General features: G+C 37.6%; 1 protein-coding gene across 10 annotated transcripts in view; it reads right to left on the minus strand.

Moving 5' to 3' along the window:
• KCNH7 (potassium voltage-gated channel subfamily H member 7) overlaps positions 1 to 21,315 on the minus strand; it is a 251,430-nt gene that overhangs the window by 71,681 nt on the left and 158,434 nt on the right. For 7 of the 10 annotated variants that reach the window (XM_075430761.1, XM_075430758.1, XM_075430757.1 and 4 more), the window contains 4 exons: positions 15,147 to 15,575; positions 10,965 to 10,985; positions 10,427 to 10,450; positions 6,963 to 7,177 (listed from right to left, as the gene is read on the minus strand). In XM_075430761.1, the coding sequence (XP_075286876.1) occupies positions 6,963 to 7,177; positions 10,427 to 10,450; positions 10,965 to 10,985; positions 15,147 to 15,575 (689 nt within the window). The remainder of the gene's footprint in view (positions 1 to 6,962; positions 7,178 to 10,426; positions 10,451 to 10,964; positions 10,986 to 15,146; positions 15,576 to 21,315) is intronic. The other 3 variants (XM_075430760.1, XM_075430755.1, XM_075430759.1) reach the window with 2 other exon arrangements.

Consider the following 21,315-nt stretch of genomic DNA (forward strand, 5'->3'; position numbering starts at 1 on the left):
GTCTGCCCAGGTTATGGCATGTTTTGGCTAGATCAGACAATCGTACTACAGTCCATACATGTGAGGTGTCTGGCACTAGAACAGAGTTCAGAATCCAGACTGTTTGAGGGTTAAGGCACTCAGGCAGGCAGGGGAGGAGTCCTGAGCCTGAGTCCCTGGTGCCCGGGGTTATTTCTGTGGACATTTTGACAGATGGTCATTTATGTAAGATAAGTAACAGGCAAAATACTCTGGGACTACAACCCAGGACTGTCTCTTTCTAAGTGAGTACCCTAAATGTTAGCTACACCAACAATATTCCTTTTAAAATGCCAGCTCTTCCTGGCCCATGAGCTTGCTGCCCTCTTCCCTCCCTCTTTCTGTACACCAGTTGCTATGGCTGTCTATTGCTGGGTGATTTTCTCCAGGAAAATATATGCTTGTGCTGACCTAAACATAGAAACTGTTTCCTGAGTTAACATGGTAACCACCCGAGTCTGATCTAAATTTGAAGTTACGTGTTTTGAGTAGGAGGTTGGGCTAGATGGCCTCTAGAGGTCTCTTCCACACTACATTTTTGTATCATTTTAAGGTTATGTGAAAGAGAGACTGTGACTCTTTTCATGGCTGTTTTAAAGCAAGTCTAACTGCATGTGTGAAAGGTATAATTTCAGGCTGTGCATGCCAAGTAGACCAGAGGACTCTGCCAGTTCTCTGGATCTCAGTGGGGCTTGACAGGACCTAAGCAGGGGTTTGACTTCTCACGGTTCATGGTGGGACAGTTCTGGTGGGTGTCAGAACTGTGGGTTTCAACTGAGTAACCTATCAAGTTTCGAAACTGCTGAAGTCAATCCACCATGAAGTGAGAGTTCAGGGGTTTAGAGCTCTAGTCTAGAGAAATGAGGTTTGCCTAAGTGCTGCCTACACCTTGGTTTTGATCAGTTTTACTTGCTTTATAGGGCATTATTTTTTATACTCTCAACATATTTACCAAATTCATTATTTTACAGAACAAACTACAATGCAGTCTGAAAGCCTGTGTCTGCCTATTTTCCCTCACTTATTAACATCAAAAGAAGAATGTTGCTTTGGAAAATGGTGCAGTATTAAAAAAAAATCATATGCTCCCTTCCATGTTAGTATCACAGAACAGATGACTGAGTATTTGGTTCAAGGCAGTAACAACAAATAGATCACACAAAACACTAATTACTTGAAATTGTAATTGATATAAAATACTGGATACTTTTTCCAAACTCAGCAAAATCAGGCAATCCCTTTCTCATAAAAGTAGATCTTGGGAGAAGGACATGGACTATTTAAGGATGCAGCCAGGTTACAGCTGGGCTTTCTGACTGCTCTATTTCTACCATATGTTGTGAAATCTTCTCAAAACACTGCAGCAGATCAGATGCCTTACCCTATTCAGCTGTCACAAAGAGAAAAGGCTTTACTGGAAACAATCACCATCAGGGAATATTTTATCTTTCACAAATGCTGTGAACCTGGAACTTTATTGGCCATTTTATTACTTGATGCAATAGCAAGCAATTTGAATGAAAATGCTATGTTTTCCTCTAAAACTGATCAAAACAGTGGGCTTTATTTTCTGCTTCCATGCACTTTATATAGCTAGTTGCTCTGGTGCAGAGGAGCCTACCCTCCAGTTTTGGTGACATCTTTGTGCAGGTATAAATGACTGCCCTGAGATTGGGGCATTTTTATTGGTTTTGCCATCACCATGATGTTCTCTACTTTTCTTCTTTTCACATACAGGTGTGTCACACTTTCTAAATGATAATGAAATTAGACGCATTTATACTTTTTCTATAATTACATCTATAGTAACTACAAAGCCTAATTAATAATGACAATGAAGGATGAAATTTTATTGCATGAGGGTGCTAAGTATGATTGTAAGCAAAGGGAATAATTCCTGTATAAACTATGTCAATTGATGATTGAGAACAGGAATAGCAAATAGTAGAAAAAAAAAGATTCTCACTTCAGGAGAAACCAATAATTTAAATTTTCCATGCACTAACTAGGGAATGTTGGCTCTGCTTACCCCCCAATTTCATTATTATATGTATGTCTTGATATATAATTGGATGACATACCAAAATTTTTTCCCTTAATTCAGAATTTTCCGCTTTATGTTGGTTTGTGTTCCGAAATGAACAGCCTTGAAATGTTGTTTGTGTGTGAGTTATTACATGATGTTGTAAACAGCACAGTGTGTCAACTGAATCAAACTGCTGAAAATGTATAGCTCAATAATTTGGTTTATTTTTAGGTCTTATATTGCCCCTTTCTGTCCTAGGTGCTGTTAGTCTACTTTTAGCCTGAAAACCTGAAGGTCAGTCTGAAGTCATGATCATATAGTAGTTCTTTTTGTATCAACAGCTGAGGCTGACCTTGGGGGCTATTGTTACTTATTTCTAATCTTTTGGGGCTGACAGAATAGAGTCTGGCCAGATTACAAAAACATGCAATGAATCTACAAGTTCTATCACTTCGTATGTGACCACCCTTCACTGAGCTCCACTTTCAGAAAAGCTGTGGGTGTTCAGCATGTCTGAAAATCAGATTACAATCTTCCAATCAAACATGTAGCCTGTTAAGTTATATATTTATCATTTGATCAGCCATATAACCAGTTTGGGTATGTATGTTTCCTACAGGTGGGTGGATGATGAAACTGTTTTGAAAAGTACTATTTACAAAAAGTTTAAAGATCTTAGAGTTTTACCTTCCTGTCAGTTTGTTACTGAGGCAAATAATAAACAACAGATACATATTGAGTCTTTCAACTACATGCTATATCTCAATAGACTGATGAATTTCAAGGGGATCAATAATCTCTGAACATAATTAATCAGGGGACACAAAACAGTTTTTCTTAAACAACACAATAAAGAAATCAGTGATTTATGTTTATTAACTGGGCCAGCCGCTGTTTGTTGCCAGTGTTAATCTATGGGTATTCAGGAATTCTCCTTTGAAAATAAGCATAGGTACTGACTATTCTAATCTTCATAGAATCATAGAATCATAGAAAGTTTTGGGTTGGCAGGGACCCCTAGAGGTCATCTAGTCCAACCCCCCCACAGCGAGCAGGGACACCACTAACTAGATCAGGTTGCTCAGAGCCCTGTCCAACCTGGTCTTGAATGTTTCCAGGGATGGGGCCTCCACTACCTCTCTGGGCAACCCGTTCCAGTGTTTCACAACCCTCATTGTAAAGAATTTCTTCCTTCATGCTGTTCTGAGTCAGTTCACAACAGAGTTCACAGTTTTGGAGCCATACATCAGTGGGAAATTGATGAGTAAGAAGATTTAAAATAAATCAGTATTTAAACAAAATATAAAATCACTTACAGTTGTGCCTCTCTACTCTGTAATTTTAAGGCCATAAGTCCGCTTTACGAATTCGTCAAAAATGTAAGGGATTGATGTCAAAATTTTGCCCCACTGCTTTCTTTAACAAAAGTCTACTTTTTGTGCCTCTGGGAAGACTTGTCTCTTTCTAATAATCAGTGTTAGGACCCCAACTGAACCTGTCAGTGCGAAAGAGTGCAGAAATTGGACTGTCCCCCTGAACAGACTGTCAAAAAAAATGAATAGTGAAACAAGGTAAGTTGAGACTCTTCTTGAAGAGAGTCTAGCTTAGCACCTCTGGAAATGATAATGTGAAACATTTAAAAAAAACTTTTAGAAAAGTGGAATGGAAATGTAAATTTAATTTAGTGACAAATATCTACACTGGGATATGACAAGGCCAATTTTTCAATAAGGGCTATCTGGCAGCTACTACTGGGATAGCCTTCTCAGTAAAAGTCAATGTTATGCAGAAACAGGCATCCAGAAGATGTTATGCTGCTCTGCTTTTCACAAGGAGTTTTGGTCAGCGAAGACCCAGGTGAAAGGCCAAGAGACTGGGGTATCTACTCAAGACCATCACAAAAGCAGCACTTTACTGCAAGCTATTTCTTAAGGCAATATTGATCTCTACAAAATGTCCCGAACACTCCTGTTAAGTAGTAAGAAAATATTTCAAGGGTCTTTGCAGTAGAATTTATAACTTAGCTCTTTTTGAGGAGATTAATTTATCTGTATTACTTAAAAGGTAAGATGCTGAGGATTTTATTTATGTGTTTGTTTATTTATTTATTAAATTCTGTAGTGAAATCTTGTTTTCCCAACACACATTTTTAAGTTCATATTTTTCGCTCACAGTACCAACCACTGTCCCACAACATCTTCTGTTCCTTCTGGAATTATTTTCTAAACTATATTCTCCTGTCTACTCTTAATTTACTCCACTAAAATCTTGCAGCTAAGGCTCTCACTCTTCTTTAAATGCTTTCTGGAAGTGTATCAATTCCTCTAAACACAATGGCCATGACTGTTTTGCATTTTTTATTCATTATTCTTCCTCTACCTTGTGAAGGTAGCGATGTGCTGTCCCCTCCTTTTTCACTGTGTTCACACAGTGAGAAATAGACAATGAGGAGCACAAAGAGACAGATGGATGGATGTTTGAATGGTGCAATATGTGGCTGGAAGTAGTCTTCCACATCACCAAGTCTTGCAACCCTTGAAAAGCACATCATGTTATCTATTCCTTTACTGCACTTCTTAGGTTCTGTCTAAAGACATTTGGAATTCCTGCCCTGACTTATTTTATTAGAAGACTATTTCAGAATGTCACTACTTTGATGAAGTGTGACCTTTTAACTTACCATGGCCATTTGCTACCCATTTGCTCTTCTACTTATACTGTCCCATAGATTAAATAGGTCATATTGCCCTCTGTACATTTTTGATGCTGTTTTGCAGATTTACATATCAGAGGACTGTGCCAGCATGAACATATTCTAATTATCTCATCTGACATTTCTGCCATGTTCTATTCTCAACGCAGTTCTCAAACTTTCCAACCCCACCTTTCCACTATTCTGCAGATATAAAATGGATCTATGGCCTTATGACAAGTTTTACAAAGAGATTTAGATTTTAAAGACACAGGCAGATTTGCAGTGGAACCTTCAAAGTGCAGACTCTTATAAAACGTATTGAAATCACCAGGAATTACAAACATAAACAGGACTAAAACTTGCCACTTTCATCTTCTAAATGGCTATTTCTAATCTAATTAATGAATAACTAGCTACCTAGATCTTTGATTATCGAATTCAGTAGACCTACATTTATTTATACCTCCTAGGAACTTCTCCCTGTACCTAATTCCAGAGTTTAGGCTGCAGCAGCAACTAAAAACACTGATGACTGAATATAGTAGGAAAGAAAGGAACAGCTGTGGGGAATTGTTTCCAATCATGATGAGTGGTATATTATGAAAGTTTGCTACGCAAATTGTACTCTGCACATTGGTTGGGATAGTTCTGGAAAAGGACATAAGCCAATGTCAAATTAAACTGAGTGTTTTGTGAAGTGTAAAGATTTTATAGAGTGTTTCAAATTTATTTTGAACTTACTTAGTATCAATGTTCCTGGAAGGTTTAGCTGATCTAAGCCATTTCTGTTGGACCTTTTCATTATATCTAAGTTGTCTGGAGATTAAACATAGATTTTTTAAAATATTTTTTTTCCCCGGTAACAGTGTCTTTAGTACATAGAAACTTGGCACTGTGTCACTAATTAGCCAGTCAGAATTTTGAAAAAAACAATCAAGCTTGACTTATGCTTACATAACTTATAAAAATTAGTCTTTTTAATGTAACTTGAATTTTTTCCACATTATCTGTGAAAAGATTTCTATGTATAACTACTGTGAATAATTTAAAACCTATCAAAATGGACATGGAAGAGATCAAATCTTTCACAACCAACCAGGGAAGAAAGTACAATAGTTACTGATTCAAGTTAGCTATCAAAGACAAAATATATGAAAGATAAAAATCCAATTACTTTTTAGGCACTAACTGATCTTAAGATAGAACTGATAGAAATTTTATCTCTGTTTCTCTAGAAGGGTGTACAATACATTTCTTTTTATATCCGTCAAAAGGAGTAGGAGCATGGAAAATATCTGGCATAGTACCAATGTAAAGAAGCTGCAGTCTCGTCTATGGAAGGCAGGTCAGCAGTAAGTCAAAAGCTACTCTTGGCAAGATCTTCCTTATGGAATCTCTATCTGCATTCCAGTACAAAGACTTCTAACCTCTTTCAGTCTGTCAGTGGATGGGCATTTAAGGGCTGACCCTCGGCTTACTAAGACTATGACAGTTATTTGGGATACTGTTATGCCTTAATATTTTTTTCAGTATGTTGCACACTGGTACCCTGTCCTTGCCAATCTCGATACGATATTACAACACAAAAGCAATATTGACACCGAAAACTTCTGTTGCCTTCAGAGGGCACTATATCTGTCTTAGAGTGAGACATATGTTATCTTGAACTGTATTCAGTTTTGTTTCAGTTGTATGCCTCATTCCAAAGTACGACAGAATATATCACACATCCAGTCCAAAGGTGGTGTGGCAAAGATAACCATGGAAAAGAGTATTATGCAAAGCCAAAGAACTGGAACAGAAATTATAAGAAATAACTATGCTACCTATACCAGTGGCACAATCACCTACCATTTGTTATCATGTTGTGCCTTGCACTAATCAGCAACTTATAAAGCTGAGAAAAGAAAAAAGAATGAAACTAACATTTATGACTGACAGGAATAATTGAAATTAGTGGATTTATTTGGGGCAATTGGTGCATACTGCAGCTTTTTTCCACTGAAAAACAGAGAGCTGAAAAGTTTTGTTTGTTAGCAGTATCATGCAAAGTTGTAAACTACCTCATATGCAACTGAACTGGAAGTAAAGCAACAGCTCAAACTCTTGAAATTATCTTGGAGATACGCAAATCATTCATGAAAATAGTAAGAATCTATTGAATACACTGATAATTCGCTCCACAAAACTGAAAAGGAACTAAAATAATGGGTATTACCTTACCTGGGTAACCTTTTCTGTTACATTGTGCGTTCGGTCTTTCACCTTAGGCGCAATAATTGCTTTCTCCGAAGAAGGAGGAGATGAAGACTTTTTTTCACTTTTGATATCTGAAAAGTTCAGTGTGAGTTGAGGAATTTTGTTGATCGTACTGTATTTGTTGAGATTTGAATCCGATGTGGATCCCAACAGACTTGACTTGATATGATTAAAAGGCCCTGAAAAATCAGAATTTTTATTTAGTATTTGACAAATGCAGGGAAATAAGTTACCACTAATGTTTAAGTGGGACATGTTAAAAGTGTAGTTAAAAATTATTTTTCACTGTACTACTTGTTAACAGTAAAAATTATCTACATTTTAAAAATAACTCTTCCTAATGAGAATCAAATTTGGTATTGGATGTAAATGTGAAATTTCCTTTACCTATAGCCCCCAATATTTTTCATAAAGTCAATGGATTGCAAAGTACATAATGCATCCATCCTTATTTGTGTTCAAGTTACTGGGTATGCTGGTATGCTCCATTATAATTCTGGCTGAATGTAAAGACTATATTCTCATTTGTTTATAAAAGCAGAAATAGGACACATGATTACATAAGCGTGTCTGGACTGAGAGAAGGCTCTGTCCCCATATCTGTACTGTCGCTCATGCTTATATGATAGTTAGTTCAAAAATGGCTTTTTGTGAACTGGAATATTGAGTAGACCCCTGCTCTACCCGTGTTGACTCGTCAAGTAACTCCATACTTAATCAGTGGAAATGTTAACCTAACTTTGTCCTAAAAGCCTTTCATTCTGAAGTATCACAAACTCACAAAACGTATTTCTTCAACTGTCATTACAAACAAAATATAGAGAACAACAGTGATACCCATATGTAGAATATTAATGGAATATTTAACATACACTTAAACATGTTATACTACTTTAGTGCATCATGATAGATAAAAAATATGGAGTTTGTATACTTCATGAGGTACACGTCCACTATAATTATTCTTTTCAATATTGGACAGAGTTCTCTGTACAACAAGAAAGCAATATAACTGATCAGTGTGCTTATTTTGTACTGTCATCATAAAGCTGGTCCAGGTGCCAAAAATATTAAAAAAATTTGCTTGTGAGAATAATGCTGGAAAAAGAACTATAAAGATGTTTAGACAGTGAGAGCTAGATCCAGTTTATGGATTTAAGAAAAAATACAGGTCTTGCAGTCAGTAACAAGATATCTGAAGTGTGGGATTGAAGGGTATTTCTGGGATCCACATGAGTTCATTACTGCATCCTAATTCTATTACAGGCAACAATGTGATGTTTTTGCTTCTGCATTTTCTTGGTGCTTTTTTCTTCCTGGGAGCGAAACAAGAACGGATACTATGATTCAGGAATAGCCAATGGGATAGAATTAGGCCTATGGGACAAACTGTAGAGTCAACAGCAGAACAGTTGAATTGTATTTGCAATGTGTGAACCAGTGAAATTCAAAGCAACCAGCGGCGTGGAGACAGGCAGTGCTGAACTCTTTTTTTTTTTTTTTTTTTTGTAAAATTCTTTGAGTGAGATCTGGTCTTCCCTCACACCTGGTTTAGAATGCTTGCTGAAGAACCAGGCTTCTAATTTTCTAATTTGCTTTCTTATCTTAAAAGGATTTATACACGTTTTCTACCTCCTAAGTTCATGCTAATTATTCTTTAATCTGGGCCAGAGATAGAAATCCTCTACTACTCCATTTCAAATTGTGCCACTGTGCAGAAAGGAGTTCAAGATGACAAGGCGGGGCACGACAGTCAAGACTAACAGTCAGGCTGCTCCCCTGGGAGACATCAATCTGGTGGTTCTGCTCTCAAGACTTTCTGTATTTTGTCCAACGATCATCTGATGTAAGATAAACAAAAATTTGGTGGTGAGTGCTCTAACTAGTAGTTCTAACTACAAAATCCGTCCTTCTTTTCCTCCTTAGACCAAAGAAGCTAGCATATTCTTTGTGGAACAGCTTCACTGGAAAAAGGAAGAAAGCACTACCCTTCTCCCACAAGGAATGCTAACAAGCCCAGTACTGAGGAAACTAGAAAGGAATTAGAATATTGTGCTTGAACGCCTTTTGGCCCAGGTAGGACCTGAATATATCTTTCACTTCTTCTACATGAGTCTATTAAAAAGTGCTTTTCAAAATAAATCAGGGTTCACAATCTCCTCACAAATCAGAGAAGTGCCTAATCTGGCTGGCTTGTGCTATGTATGTATGGTCAGAGTGCAGATTTTCAGCTCAATTTCCCTACATAGTTGTAGCAATTAATAGTTTTTGAATATTGAGTAGGCTTAGACTTAATGGTGTATCAGGTTGGGGCCATTTGATAGATGAATAAGATTTTTCATACCTAAAGAACTCAAAGGTAAGAGGAAACTAAGGAAGCTTAGACAAATCCATTATTAGATAGTAGATAAGACTTTTTTTTTTTTTAATAGTAACTTTATAGATGCTTAAATTGCATTGAAGTTTTTCTTTCTGGAATTTAAATCTTTTATTGCTTCTATTCCAAAGGGAATTACTATCTCCTTCTCTACCTAAGACTCATGCCCTAGTGTGTGGTATTAGACTTCAGTTAACTGCACATGAGAGTAAATCTTTGCTTTTTTTAATCCACTTTGCTTTAGAAAGTGAGGAAAAGTATATGTGTATCTCATTGATAATGGTAATTAATTGAAACACGTTACTAGCTTACGCGAGCTAATACTTGACAACTAGTGGACCTTTGCTATACGGTCATAGCAGGAAGCAGAAAAAGAGGGGCCTAATAAATCACAGTCACAATTGACCCTAATTGGCACCCTGATTGACAGTTTCAGCAGTGGCCAAGAACTGAATAAGCAGGGATAATGACATGCTTCTGCCTACCCTGCAAAGGAGATTCTTTAAGGTTGAGCTCCCCATTTTTATGGTAGGATTCCATTGTCCCTGCTTACACAATGCAGTGAGAAATTATTTCCCTCTCTTGAGCCGTCAATCCATCATCTTTCACCAGCAGTAAATGCATTTATGAAAGTTGTTCTGCAGTACAGAGATGGCATTTTCTTCCCCAAGATTTTGCCAACATACACATGAAGCAAATGCAATGATTTTGTAGTCCATGAATTGCTTTACAGAATCTAGGTCATGCACTGCATGCAGTTTAGAGAGAAGACTTTACCAGGTACACACACTTTTTGCATCATGCATGAAGTCGCAAACCAGATTTCAGACACAGCTACAAATATTGCAATTCAACTGAACGCTTTAGTAATTGTTTTCTAGAAATGGAGGAAGTCACTTAAGAATTATGTTCAAATTTCTTCTAAAAAATGTAGCTCAATGCTGGTGAACAGAAACAATTTTATAACGGTACAAAACACTATTTAAACATGAAATTGGCAATGAAGTTCATGCATGCACATTTTAATATTACAGGAAGCTTGAAACCATACCCCCTGCCATCCAGGAACGTGAAACTAGTTTTAAGGAGACAAAAGAGGAATAAGTGAAGATACTTCCACAAGGGTCCTGATTACCCAGTATTTTATTTTTGAGAGTTAACTGAAAACTAAGCACCTTATAAGAATAGATTATTTGTTAGTGTCCCCGCCTGATTATACATCCTTTCACAGGTAAAACTCCTGCTGGCTTCAATAGAAGTTTTGCCTGCTTAAGGACAACAGCACTGAGTTAAATAACTATGATATGTTTTATGCCCCTCCCTTCCTTTGTTGAATTAACAGATAATTAATTCAAGTGACTGTTTAAATATGCCTTCACTTTTTCCAGGATTCAGTAGTTAGTGCTTTGAGACAATAGTTAAGGGAATAACTATGTGTTTAACAAATATGATTTAAGTAATACACCTGGCCATAGAGAGGTCAGCATGAGAATGTTGCATTTGAACATTTCATACAGCAGGCAAGGTAACATGCCAAAAAATGTGGCTGTTGGAAACACTGGAAGGTACAGTCTAGATGTATACTTTACCTTTGACATTGCGACCATTGTCTGGTTTTCAGCATAATAAAAGTGAAAAAAAAAGAGAGAAAAAAGACAACTAAAATCTACACCAGAAAAAGCAGAAAATTTTGTTTTAACATATGTATGTGCTTTGAGATGAAATATTTTTGCACCTCCTTGGTTATGCTGTGTAGACTTTAGTCAAGATGAAGTTACTTTGACAATTGAGAGATCATCTGTAAAACTGTTTGGAGTAGATCAGCAAGTGGTAAGACTGGCTCTAGCTAACTTGCATTAACGGTAACATGATAAAATGGTTTCTCCACAAGTCCAGCGTTGGATTGGAGGTCAAAAGTGTTAACCCGCCATGTGGTAATTAGTCACATATAATTAAATGAGGCTGAGGCAGCCTCAGCTGTGGGCGGCGGCACAGGCTGGCTGGCTGGCTGGGATGTGGGGCTATGCAGGTCGCCCTGCACAGACCCCCAGGCCCTGCGCTGCCCAGGATTCACGGAACGGAAAGTTTTTACCATGGCATCACCCTGAGCAGCACCTTTCTGAGTAAATACTGGAGAAACGCTGAGGAGACAAATGTACCTTAAACCTTTCTTGAGCTCTTAGGTGCCTTTCTGCAAGGTAGCAGTGGAAAAGCTCTCTGTCCTCACACGCACACCCAGCCCTGAATCCTCTCACGAGAGCAAACATCTTGAGGGAGGTTGTTGTTATTGTTGTTGTTATTACTAATTATTGTTTTAAAGAAGCCACGCAGGTGGACAGGTAGATACCACCCCTATTCATGGGTGTACAGCATGACCCACAGGCCACCCTCCCTTGGAGTTGTGCCCCTGTCCAGCTGCGGCAGCTCGGAGCGGGTGTGTGAGGGTGGGTGAGGGCCCCGGAGCTGGCAGGGAGCGAGGGGCCAGGCGCAGGATGCGGCCCTGCCCCGCTGCGCTGCTGGCCACTGTGACCAGCTTACCAGCTTTCAAAGGTGCGCTGGGCTGGAGCTGCTGTTCCCCTGCAGTAGTCCCCTGCTGACAGGTCGCCTCTGAGGGCTGAGGTGACTGGGCGTCACCCTGTCCCTACAGACAGCCCGCTGCAGCCCCGCTCTGGAGAAAGGCTGTGGCCTTCTCCTGTGAGGGGAATCAAAGGCGATGTTGGGCCTTGTCTGTGGCACCGTGTCACACCCGCTGCCTCTCTGGCTTTTATTCAGCTTCCTGAGGACTGGGGAGGATGGGGTATTAAGCTGGGCCCTCTGGACCATGGGCGCGGGAGACCGTTTAATTCCTCTCAGCCTAATGCCTTTCTGTGCCAGGCATCTGTAGCAGTCATGCAGATTTTGTAGGCTGAGTTAGACTTAAAACCCTGCTGTTTTTTCAGAAGACTGCAGGGAAGTTACTGGGGTCAATTCCTGAAGACAATAAAAACCCCGAAGCATCCCTGTGAACCTGTACCCGCCTGCAAAATCGGGATCGCTGGCATTTCAGGTGAGAAGGGCTTGGCTGGAGTTTGGGCGATGGGTGGAAGACGCAGTTCCTGCCCTGCTGCTTTTGCAGTTAAATAGGCAACTTTAGAATGGAATTAAATTGAATACACTCAAATGAACTTAAAATCTGAAACTGTCATTTTTAGTGTAATACCTTTCAGCATATAGTGGCCACAGATATGATAATTTTAAAGTGATAGGCAACTAGGCTACATAAATTAATTTAACACATTGAATAATTTATATTCTTAATTGTCTTATCTTCCAAAAATATAAATTTGACTGTGGGTGAATTACTGTAGTTAGTATTGAGCTAAATAATGCTTTTTTTCTTCTGTCAGAATTCTGTTAAGCTGATTCAATTAATATTATTTGAACTGGAAGACGTGGAAAAAAATAAAATCAGAATCCTGAACTGCACTTTCAGACAAAATAGTTTTTAGTGGATTCAGGAAAATTCAGAATTACTAGGATCAATAAACAAAATGCTTCCTTGGGTATTATGTTTTCCAACATCAAAGGAAAATTTAGCCCATTGAGACCGTAGTTTACTTTTACGTAGGGCTTTACATTCCCCAGCACAGTATCTACAGCTTCTGCTCAGAATCTGTGAGTCCAGTAAAGATGATTTAGGTTGCTTAACTTGCATGGATAATTTTATAACAACAACAGGGTTTCATGTCTCACTGTTGTGTAAGGCAAGCAGGACTTGCTAACTAAATTTGAACATCTTTTTGGCATAAGGTGCCAAATTCTAATATGCTTGGAAGCAGATGGCATCAAGGATGGTTACTAATTCTAATGCACTTCTGAGAGCCATTCTCTGTTCTGCTATACTTTTTAGAATGAGTATTTATGACCTAAATTTAGGGCCAGATTCTCTACTATTTTGTACCTATGCAAAGTGAAATCAGAGTAACAGTGTTTTATCTATTTACACTGTAAGTGTTCACATTATGTGAAGTGTCATAGGAATTCAAACGGATTATTGACTCCTCATAGTAAAACTTATTTTCCTTGAGTACTGAACATTTGAAAAATATTGTTCAGTGAAATGGAGCTAGAAATTTTTTCTCCTCTACGCAGTAAGTATTAAATTATGTGGCGATTTCTGCATGAGGTTTGTACCACCATGACCAAAGAAAATTTATATTCAAACTGATTTTTACACATTTTCATCACATAACTGTATGAAGAATGACCAGTTGGGAAGTGCTTTAATAAGAATAACTTCTGAAAATAGAAACTGACAAACCAGATATCTTTAAATGTGTTTTATTTGAATGTTTAGTTTAAATATCTGGGGAAGTTGAAACCAACATGAACCTCATGTAATGGTCCAAAAGACATGCCAAGATTCAACCCTGGAGACTTTTGCCTCTGCATCCTGATCTTGAAATCTTGGCTTGAATGGGAACATGAAATATAGCAAAATGATATGGTTTAGGATGGATTTAATTGAATTTTCAGGTTCATTTGAACTGAAAAAAATCAGAGTCCAAAAGAAACAGAAATGAGAAAAGAAGTATTAGCCCATTATATTTAATACAGGAAGAGTAACTGGAAAGAATAATTAGTTCTGCTGCTCTAGGAGCTAATCTGGGTGGCAGCGGAGCATTCAGACTTACATTTCAGGACATGTACAGAAACAGAGAGCCCTTGATGTGGACCTTCCAGAAGGCAGGAGAACTTAAAGGAATTTTACACTTGCAGTCAATGAATAGGAGAAAAACAGGCAATCACTGAAAATGAAAATTAATTTTCTTGCTAATTTATGAATCTGTGCACAGTCTTCCGTTACATATGTTTTTGAAATCTTAAAATATTTCACATACATTCCTTGTCATCTGGCTTGAATAAAAAGTATGCAATTCAAGACATTAGACCATCAGTAGCTGCAAAAGCATTGTATATGTGGCACTTTTCTGCAAAAGCCAATTTCAGAGGTGCGTCTCCATTCACATCGCTTTCAAGCCTCTGTTTGCCAAGCTGTTTGCCAGGTTTCTCAAACTCCCTGTCTCCAACAAGAAATCACAGACTGCACTCCTAATGGAGTGTGGTAATTAGGAGAGACAGTAGAAAAAGAAGACAGAGAAAACAACTTTGTAAATTTTTGTGGTTGCAAGAATATACTAACAAAAAGAGAAAATCACGCTTTTATACTAAGCATTTCACCATTTGACTAAGTATGTCACTAAGCATTGCACAAAGCATTTCAATGAAGTTGCTGGGGATATTTTCTCCAGTGTGAGAGAAAAAGCATGTCTCAGTGTTGGATCAGTGAATATACAATGTACACATTTCAGATTAAAGTAAATGGATAAATCTCTGAAGTAGATTTTCATACAGTTAAAGACAATCATATATGTGTGAGTACAGGACCGAAATGTGCATGAAATTTTAACTTGATCACCTGATATTTTTCCTCCCAAATACCAATATTAGCTTTAGGAATGCTGGGTCCAATTTTTCTATATCCCTATATAGAAGGCAGAAGGTACTCTAAGAGCAACCCCATGATTTCCTTGGTCTGCTTAGACATGAAAAGGAGTATTTAGTGTAAATAAGCCTGGCATATTTGGGCCCTTAATATTTTTAGGATGACTTTGAATGTATATAGCTGATTATATTTAGTTTTGCTTACAAAGTGATGATAACTACTATGAAAAATTGCAAAAATTCCTTTCTTTATACATCAGAGAATACTGATTGACTTTCTACCATACCTTCGCTTGCGTGACGGTCCCTAAAAACGTTCTTGGGATGGATGTTAAAGCCTTCTATGTCATGTACTGAAGATGCTCTCCGTATACTACAAATGCTTTCCTTTGATCTGGAATGGGTTAGTGGATTGCTTGTCTGTATCATGTCAGGGTAAAGTCTGTCCCATTGCTGTTTCGGTGATGAATGGTCAAGAGGTCCTGATATATTAACCAAAGGCGAACATTTACTGGGTTGAATCAGTGCTTTTGTATCATCCACTTCTGAAGGACTACAGCTTTCTTTTGTAGGTGACTTAAAGTGCTTCATAGCCACTGAGTCGTCGCTGTGCTTAGATGAATCGACTATCACTGCATCAGGGTCTTCCTGTGGTAAGGACTGCTTTCTGTATGTTAAAAGTCTCAATCCAGGTAACCGGAACCCAAAAAGTCTGCCTACATGTAAATACACACAAAATAAGAAAATATTACATATTAGTTTCTTCTCATGAAAATCTGCTTTTTTCACACACAGTCAGAGTGCATAATAATAGCTCTAAATAATTGACCTGTTCCTAATGGATTAAAATGCTTAGCAATGGAATGTGTAAATATGGAAATATTATATAGCTGTAAGTTCATTAAAGTGTTAAAAGATTTCATACTTCAGTCAGACCGAAGTTATTGACCTCAGAACAGGGATAGCAGCATTGATTCTACAGTCTGTTTTAAAAGACATAAGCTTATGTGTTCTGATGGTCTTTTCTAAATTAAAAATCTATGCCTCTATACAAGACTGCTAGAACACATTGAACTACTTTGCTTGGTAATCGTTTTCCTGAAAAATGTATTTGTGGATTCTGTTATTAGTGGAACTCCATGTGCTTAAAAGTGTACTGCTGATTTATTGATTTATTGGCTACAAATTAAACAGGAAGATACCAGTGCTAATCCTTCAGGAAAGAAAAATAAATTGTGTATCAGTTTTGCCACAATCCTTTCAAATACTAATACTTCACCATTAAATTAAACACTTATTTTGAATGAGTTTGAAATGAAAAGTAAAGAATCATGCAGGAAGAAGAAACAGCAACACAGCTCTCAAAACTCAATTGCACCTATACAACGCAATTATCTTTTGTACATTTGCATGTGTGTGGGCTTAGTTGGGCTTGGTATATTGAATAGCAAGGTAGGCTATTCTGAGTGTGTGGAAAACTAACAGCTTTGTGTAATGGTAAGAAATATCAGTAGCTCAGAGGAAGTGTAAAATATGGTGCAAATAAAGAAAATGTAGGGGAAGAACTGTAAAATCTACAGACTGTGCCTCTAAAAAACCCGAACTCAGACAGCAAATATTTTAAAGTATTGTGCAATACAACTCACAGATGGAGGCACGGGGACTTCTGATGTACAGAACACATATTAAACAGTTTAGAAAAAGAAATGTTAAAAAAATTTAACAAAAGTAAAACAATTGAAATAATTGAAATGATTAGATGTCATTGCATAAACAGTCTCACTTATCTAATGGCTTCTTGCCACTCATCACTTAGTTACATGAATGTTTTCCACAGTGAATCAGTAGCAAAATGATTTCTCAGAGGACATCTCAAAACGTATTGTTATTCACTCTTACTGGGAGAAGAAATTCTGTTTGGGATAAAATTTCTTTTTTTTCAGTCAGTTTTAATCACCAGCATTTGTAGCTAGCTAATGTTCATTAATATTTAGCACTGAAATTTATCATCCCGTACTGAAATGTTTTGAAATAGCCTTTCATCGATGCCTATGTCCAACAGCCAGTGTAGAGCAATTGATGGCACAGTTTAATCATTTAATGTTTTAAAATGGATGTCCTATATATTATCAAATCTATTTTTAATTCTAAACGAATGAAAGTGAGTGTGCCCTGCTCTTCTTAAAGGAAAATCTGTGTAAGAGCTAAAGTTGCTATACTTGATGACATCACATGTTCATCTAGCACACTGTTGGACCTCTGATATTTTCCAGCAGTGGATATATGGAAAATGAGTTTAAGACCACTACATTGTGTTATTTCTCCCAGTAAATTAACTTAGTTTCTGGCTATCTGCAGTTCAGAAACTTTCTGAGCAAGAGATTGTATTCAGACCACAAACCGAATGTTTGGTGCACATTTCTTCCATTAATTTGTCTCAGTGCTTTTGAAACACAGTTGTGCTTTGATCTGCAAAGCATCATATAGGATATAGTTCCATAATTTCAGCATACCTTTGTGAAAAAGTACTTCCCCTTGCTTGCTGTCAACCTGTTGTCTTGTGAAGGGTGCTAGTTCTTATGAAAAATAGTTAATAGTTGCTCCCTTTTTATAGTCTCAATAATGTCTATAGATTTTCATAAATCTATTGCATTCCTCTTTGTATACCTCTTTTCCAAGCTGAAGAATGCTCATGTAACTATTGTGTACCTCTGATCATCATTCTCACTCTTCTCAGTTCCTTTTCATTTCTAATGTAATCATTTTTGACAGTGGCCTGAGCTACTCCCAGACTCAGGGATCAACGCAGTGACATAATGGCTTTTTGTTTTGATCTTATTTCCTTTCCTTATAATTCCTAATATTTGATTTGCCTTTTTCAGTTATCTTCCTAGCCTCTGATAATTTAAGATATTTGCACAACACTTGAGAGATTCCTTTCTTGATTGATTACAGATAATTTAGTCTCTGTTGTAATGTCTATAAAAAATTTCAGTTGCTGTTTCATCACTTGGCCACTCAGTAACATAGGATATGTCTGTAAATCTTATGTCGTATTCTGAATAATGTTGTGACATCTGCAAACATTCTTTCCTTACTGTTTGCACCTTTTTTATGCAAGTAATTGAAAATGTATTAAATAATAAAGAATCTGTGAGACTCTACTGATAACATTTCAGTATTTAGAAACCTGGCCGTTTATTTCCACCCTTTGTTCCCTACTTTACAATAAAAGTCCATGTAACAATCTTCCTGTTTTTTACTTGACAATTTCTGAAAAAGCTTGTTGAATTCCAAATATTTAGCATTGAATCTGTTACTTTAATGCATATACGCACAATAGCACAGTAGATAGAAATCTCTATTACTTAAAACCATAGTCATGCATGTATTAAACAGAACCTAGAGGTGTCAATTCACAATCTGGACAGTGACATTCAGCAGAGTGCACCCTGGAAACAGGCATATTTCTTCTAACATACTGAGTATATTTGAACCAATTGCTTACAGTTGAAGTCTGTGAAGTACATAAAAAAAATACTATTTTTAAATGCAGGTAGAATTGAGTTGTAAAGCAGTTCATAAATCAATTTAGAAAGCTTATTGGATCAAAAGTGAAACAAATACTATGATTCCTTTTTCATCAATTGCATCGAATTTCTTAAAAACACCATTCACAAGGTTTTCTGGGAATAGACACTGTTAAAGGCTTTTTACTGGCACTCTATTTTAGTCATATTCATGGTGGTGCAGATGGTCTTTTCTGCTTCACCAAGTTAATATGATCATGTTATACTGCATTACTGATTTAGCTGTCTAACTGCAGTTCAGCTGGAAGGAATACTCAGTAAGAATTTTGCTTCTTGCTAACTCTTGGGCATGAAATAGAAAACTTAAATGAGTAGTTTTTTGCTATTATTCTATAAACTGTAATAAATGGTCTCAAAGTTAAAATCCCTATTTCCTGCTTTTTAATTTGAATATGCTTTAGAGGAGAAGTATTGTTATTGTTCTTCATTGTATAGGTAATAATCTATGTCATGTATGGGACATTCAGCTCTCTCTTGCAATACTGTAGCTAAAACTATCAGGAGGCCCATTCAGAATTTCTGTAATTTACATTACACTTCCTTGCTCAGCACAGTAATAATACAATTTTTCATGAGCAAAATTTCCCCTCTACACTGCCCTAGTGAGGCCTCATCTGGAGTACTGTGTCCAGTTCTGGGCTCCCCACTTCAAGAAAGATGAAGAGCTACTGGAGAGAGTACAGTGGAGGGCTACGAGGATGGTGAGGGGACTGGAACATCTCTCCTATGAGGAGAGGCTGAGGGAGCTGGGCTTGTTCAGCCTGAAGAAGAGAAAGCTGAGAAGGGACCTTATAAATGCTTACAAATATCTGAAGGGTGGGTGTCAGAAGGATGGGGCCAAGCTCTTTTCAGTGGTGCCCAGCGACAGGACAAGGGGCAATGGGCACAAACTGAGGCACAGGAAGTTCCGTCTGAATATGAGGAAGAATTTCTTCCCTCTGAGGGTGATGGAGCACTGGAACAGGCTGCCCAGGGAGGTTGTGGAGTCTCCTTCTCTGGAGATATTCAAGACCCGCCTGGACAAGATCCTCTACAACCTACTGTAGGTGACCCTGCTTTGGCAGGAGGGTTGGACTAGATGACCCACAGAGGTCCCTTCCAACCCCTACCATTCTGTGTTTCTGTGATTCTGTGATTCATGGCCCAAGGCCTGCTGCCCCGGTATAAACTAGAAAGGTCAGTGGAAGCTTTCCTGGCATACTGTGTATGGGGTAAAATATTTTTTTTGAAAGTGGACAACCCTTGCTTTGTGTAGGTATGATGTCAGAGCAGATTTATCTTGGCTTACAACACTAAAACATTTTTGAGATGCAACTAGTTATTTACTATAAATATATAGATAATGTTACATTAAAATCCTTATGGTTTATTGAAGTTGAAGACTAGATTGTCAAGTTCTTAATGCTGAGTCAGAGATTTGTATAATTGTGGCTTGCTAAGAGCAATTGAGGAAAGAATTGAGTCTGAGTCACAATTCCAGGCTTACATTCCACCTCCTCCTTTCAAACCTTGCTTCACTGAATAAGTAATTTGCAAATGAGTTAATCAGCTGGTTGTATTTATTCTCTGTGCCATCTCAGCTATACCTTGGAGTTTCTAAATAGTAGAACTCACTCCAAAAAATATACTGCAGATAAGAAAGGACACTTCTAAATTGCTGACAGATGTGGTTATCTCCAAAGTCCCAAATTCAAATAGACTTTTGTTGCCTTCTGAAAGCCTTTTTTAATTATGTCTCATATTTTGGGAGATCAAAGGAGAAGATATTTAGAATTCATGGAAATAAAATGTTTTGGTTAATATTTTTTTGAAAAAACTGTTGGATAAAACCCTATCTTGATAGGAAAAATTAATAGCCTTGCATTTCTGTAAGTGTTGAAATGGGAAATGTGAACATAAATCAAAAATTGCAATTCTTAAGCACTAAATACTATCATACAAAATTTTCTGGCAGCAGGAAAAAAAAAAAAAGAATGAAAATTTGTTCCAAAAAGACTTTATTAATAGTTACAATCATGGTTGCAGATTTTCTGCCCCATCAACACAAATTTTGTTTTGAAAATGGGGTATTCCAACAAAAAACATATCTGAATAAAGATTTCTTTAATAACCCGATACACTTGAGTGGCATGTAATTCCCCTGTCTGTTCTGTGCAAGCAGTCTGTAACAAGGAAGGCAAATGATATTTGGCCTGAAAATTGCCTTGCTACAATGAAGGTATCCTCAAACTTCTCGTGATGAAAATGTACACTTGCATACTAGACACAGTGGCGAAGTCAAATAAATGCCTACAACTGAGAAAGCTTTACTTTCACTACAATTTTGTCAGTGGTTTTAGGATTACTGGTAGATGCTATATGACATCCCAAAGTCTGTTTAGCACACATCAATGCACATGAGATTCTTGGTTTCCTATCCTGAGCACTGCAGAAAAGTATCCCTAAGAGACAGCAGCTGCGAGGTGATGATGGCTCCTCAAACAACTGCTCAGCTAGTTTTCATAGCATCTCTAGTAGCATTGTTACCTTCATGCTGGTGCAAAGAAGTAGTTCTCCAGAAAGCAGTATCTGAAGCTGCTTCCAGACAAGTCAACCAAAGGGAAAAGAAGTGGTAGCTGGTCTCAGGCTCCCTAGCTGGGAACTAGGTTTAGCCTATTAGACTCCAACTTTCTTTAGATCTCTAAAGTCTAAACTTTCCAAAATCAAATCAAAGGAGCTTAAATGCACAAAAAGTTTGTGCAAGGTAAATGAAGTGAGGTGTAGAAACTGTGAGACCTGTTTCCTGGTGTGACGTACCACCTGTCTTAGGCTGAGAGGTAAACCAAGTTCTGAGCTGCCCATATTCTGGTACAACTTGTTAACTGTG

This window comes from Opisthocomus hoazin, chromosome 9, assembly GCF_030867145.1.
Source record: "Opisthocomus hoazin isolate bOpiHoa1 chromosome 9, bOpiHoa1.hap1, whole genome shotgun sequence".
Lineage (NCBI taxonomy): Eukaryota > Metazoa > Chordata > Aves > Opisthocomiformes > Opisthocomidae > Opisthocomus > Opisthocomus hoazin.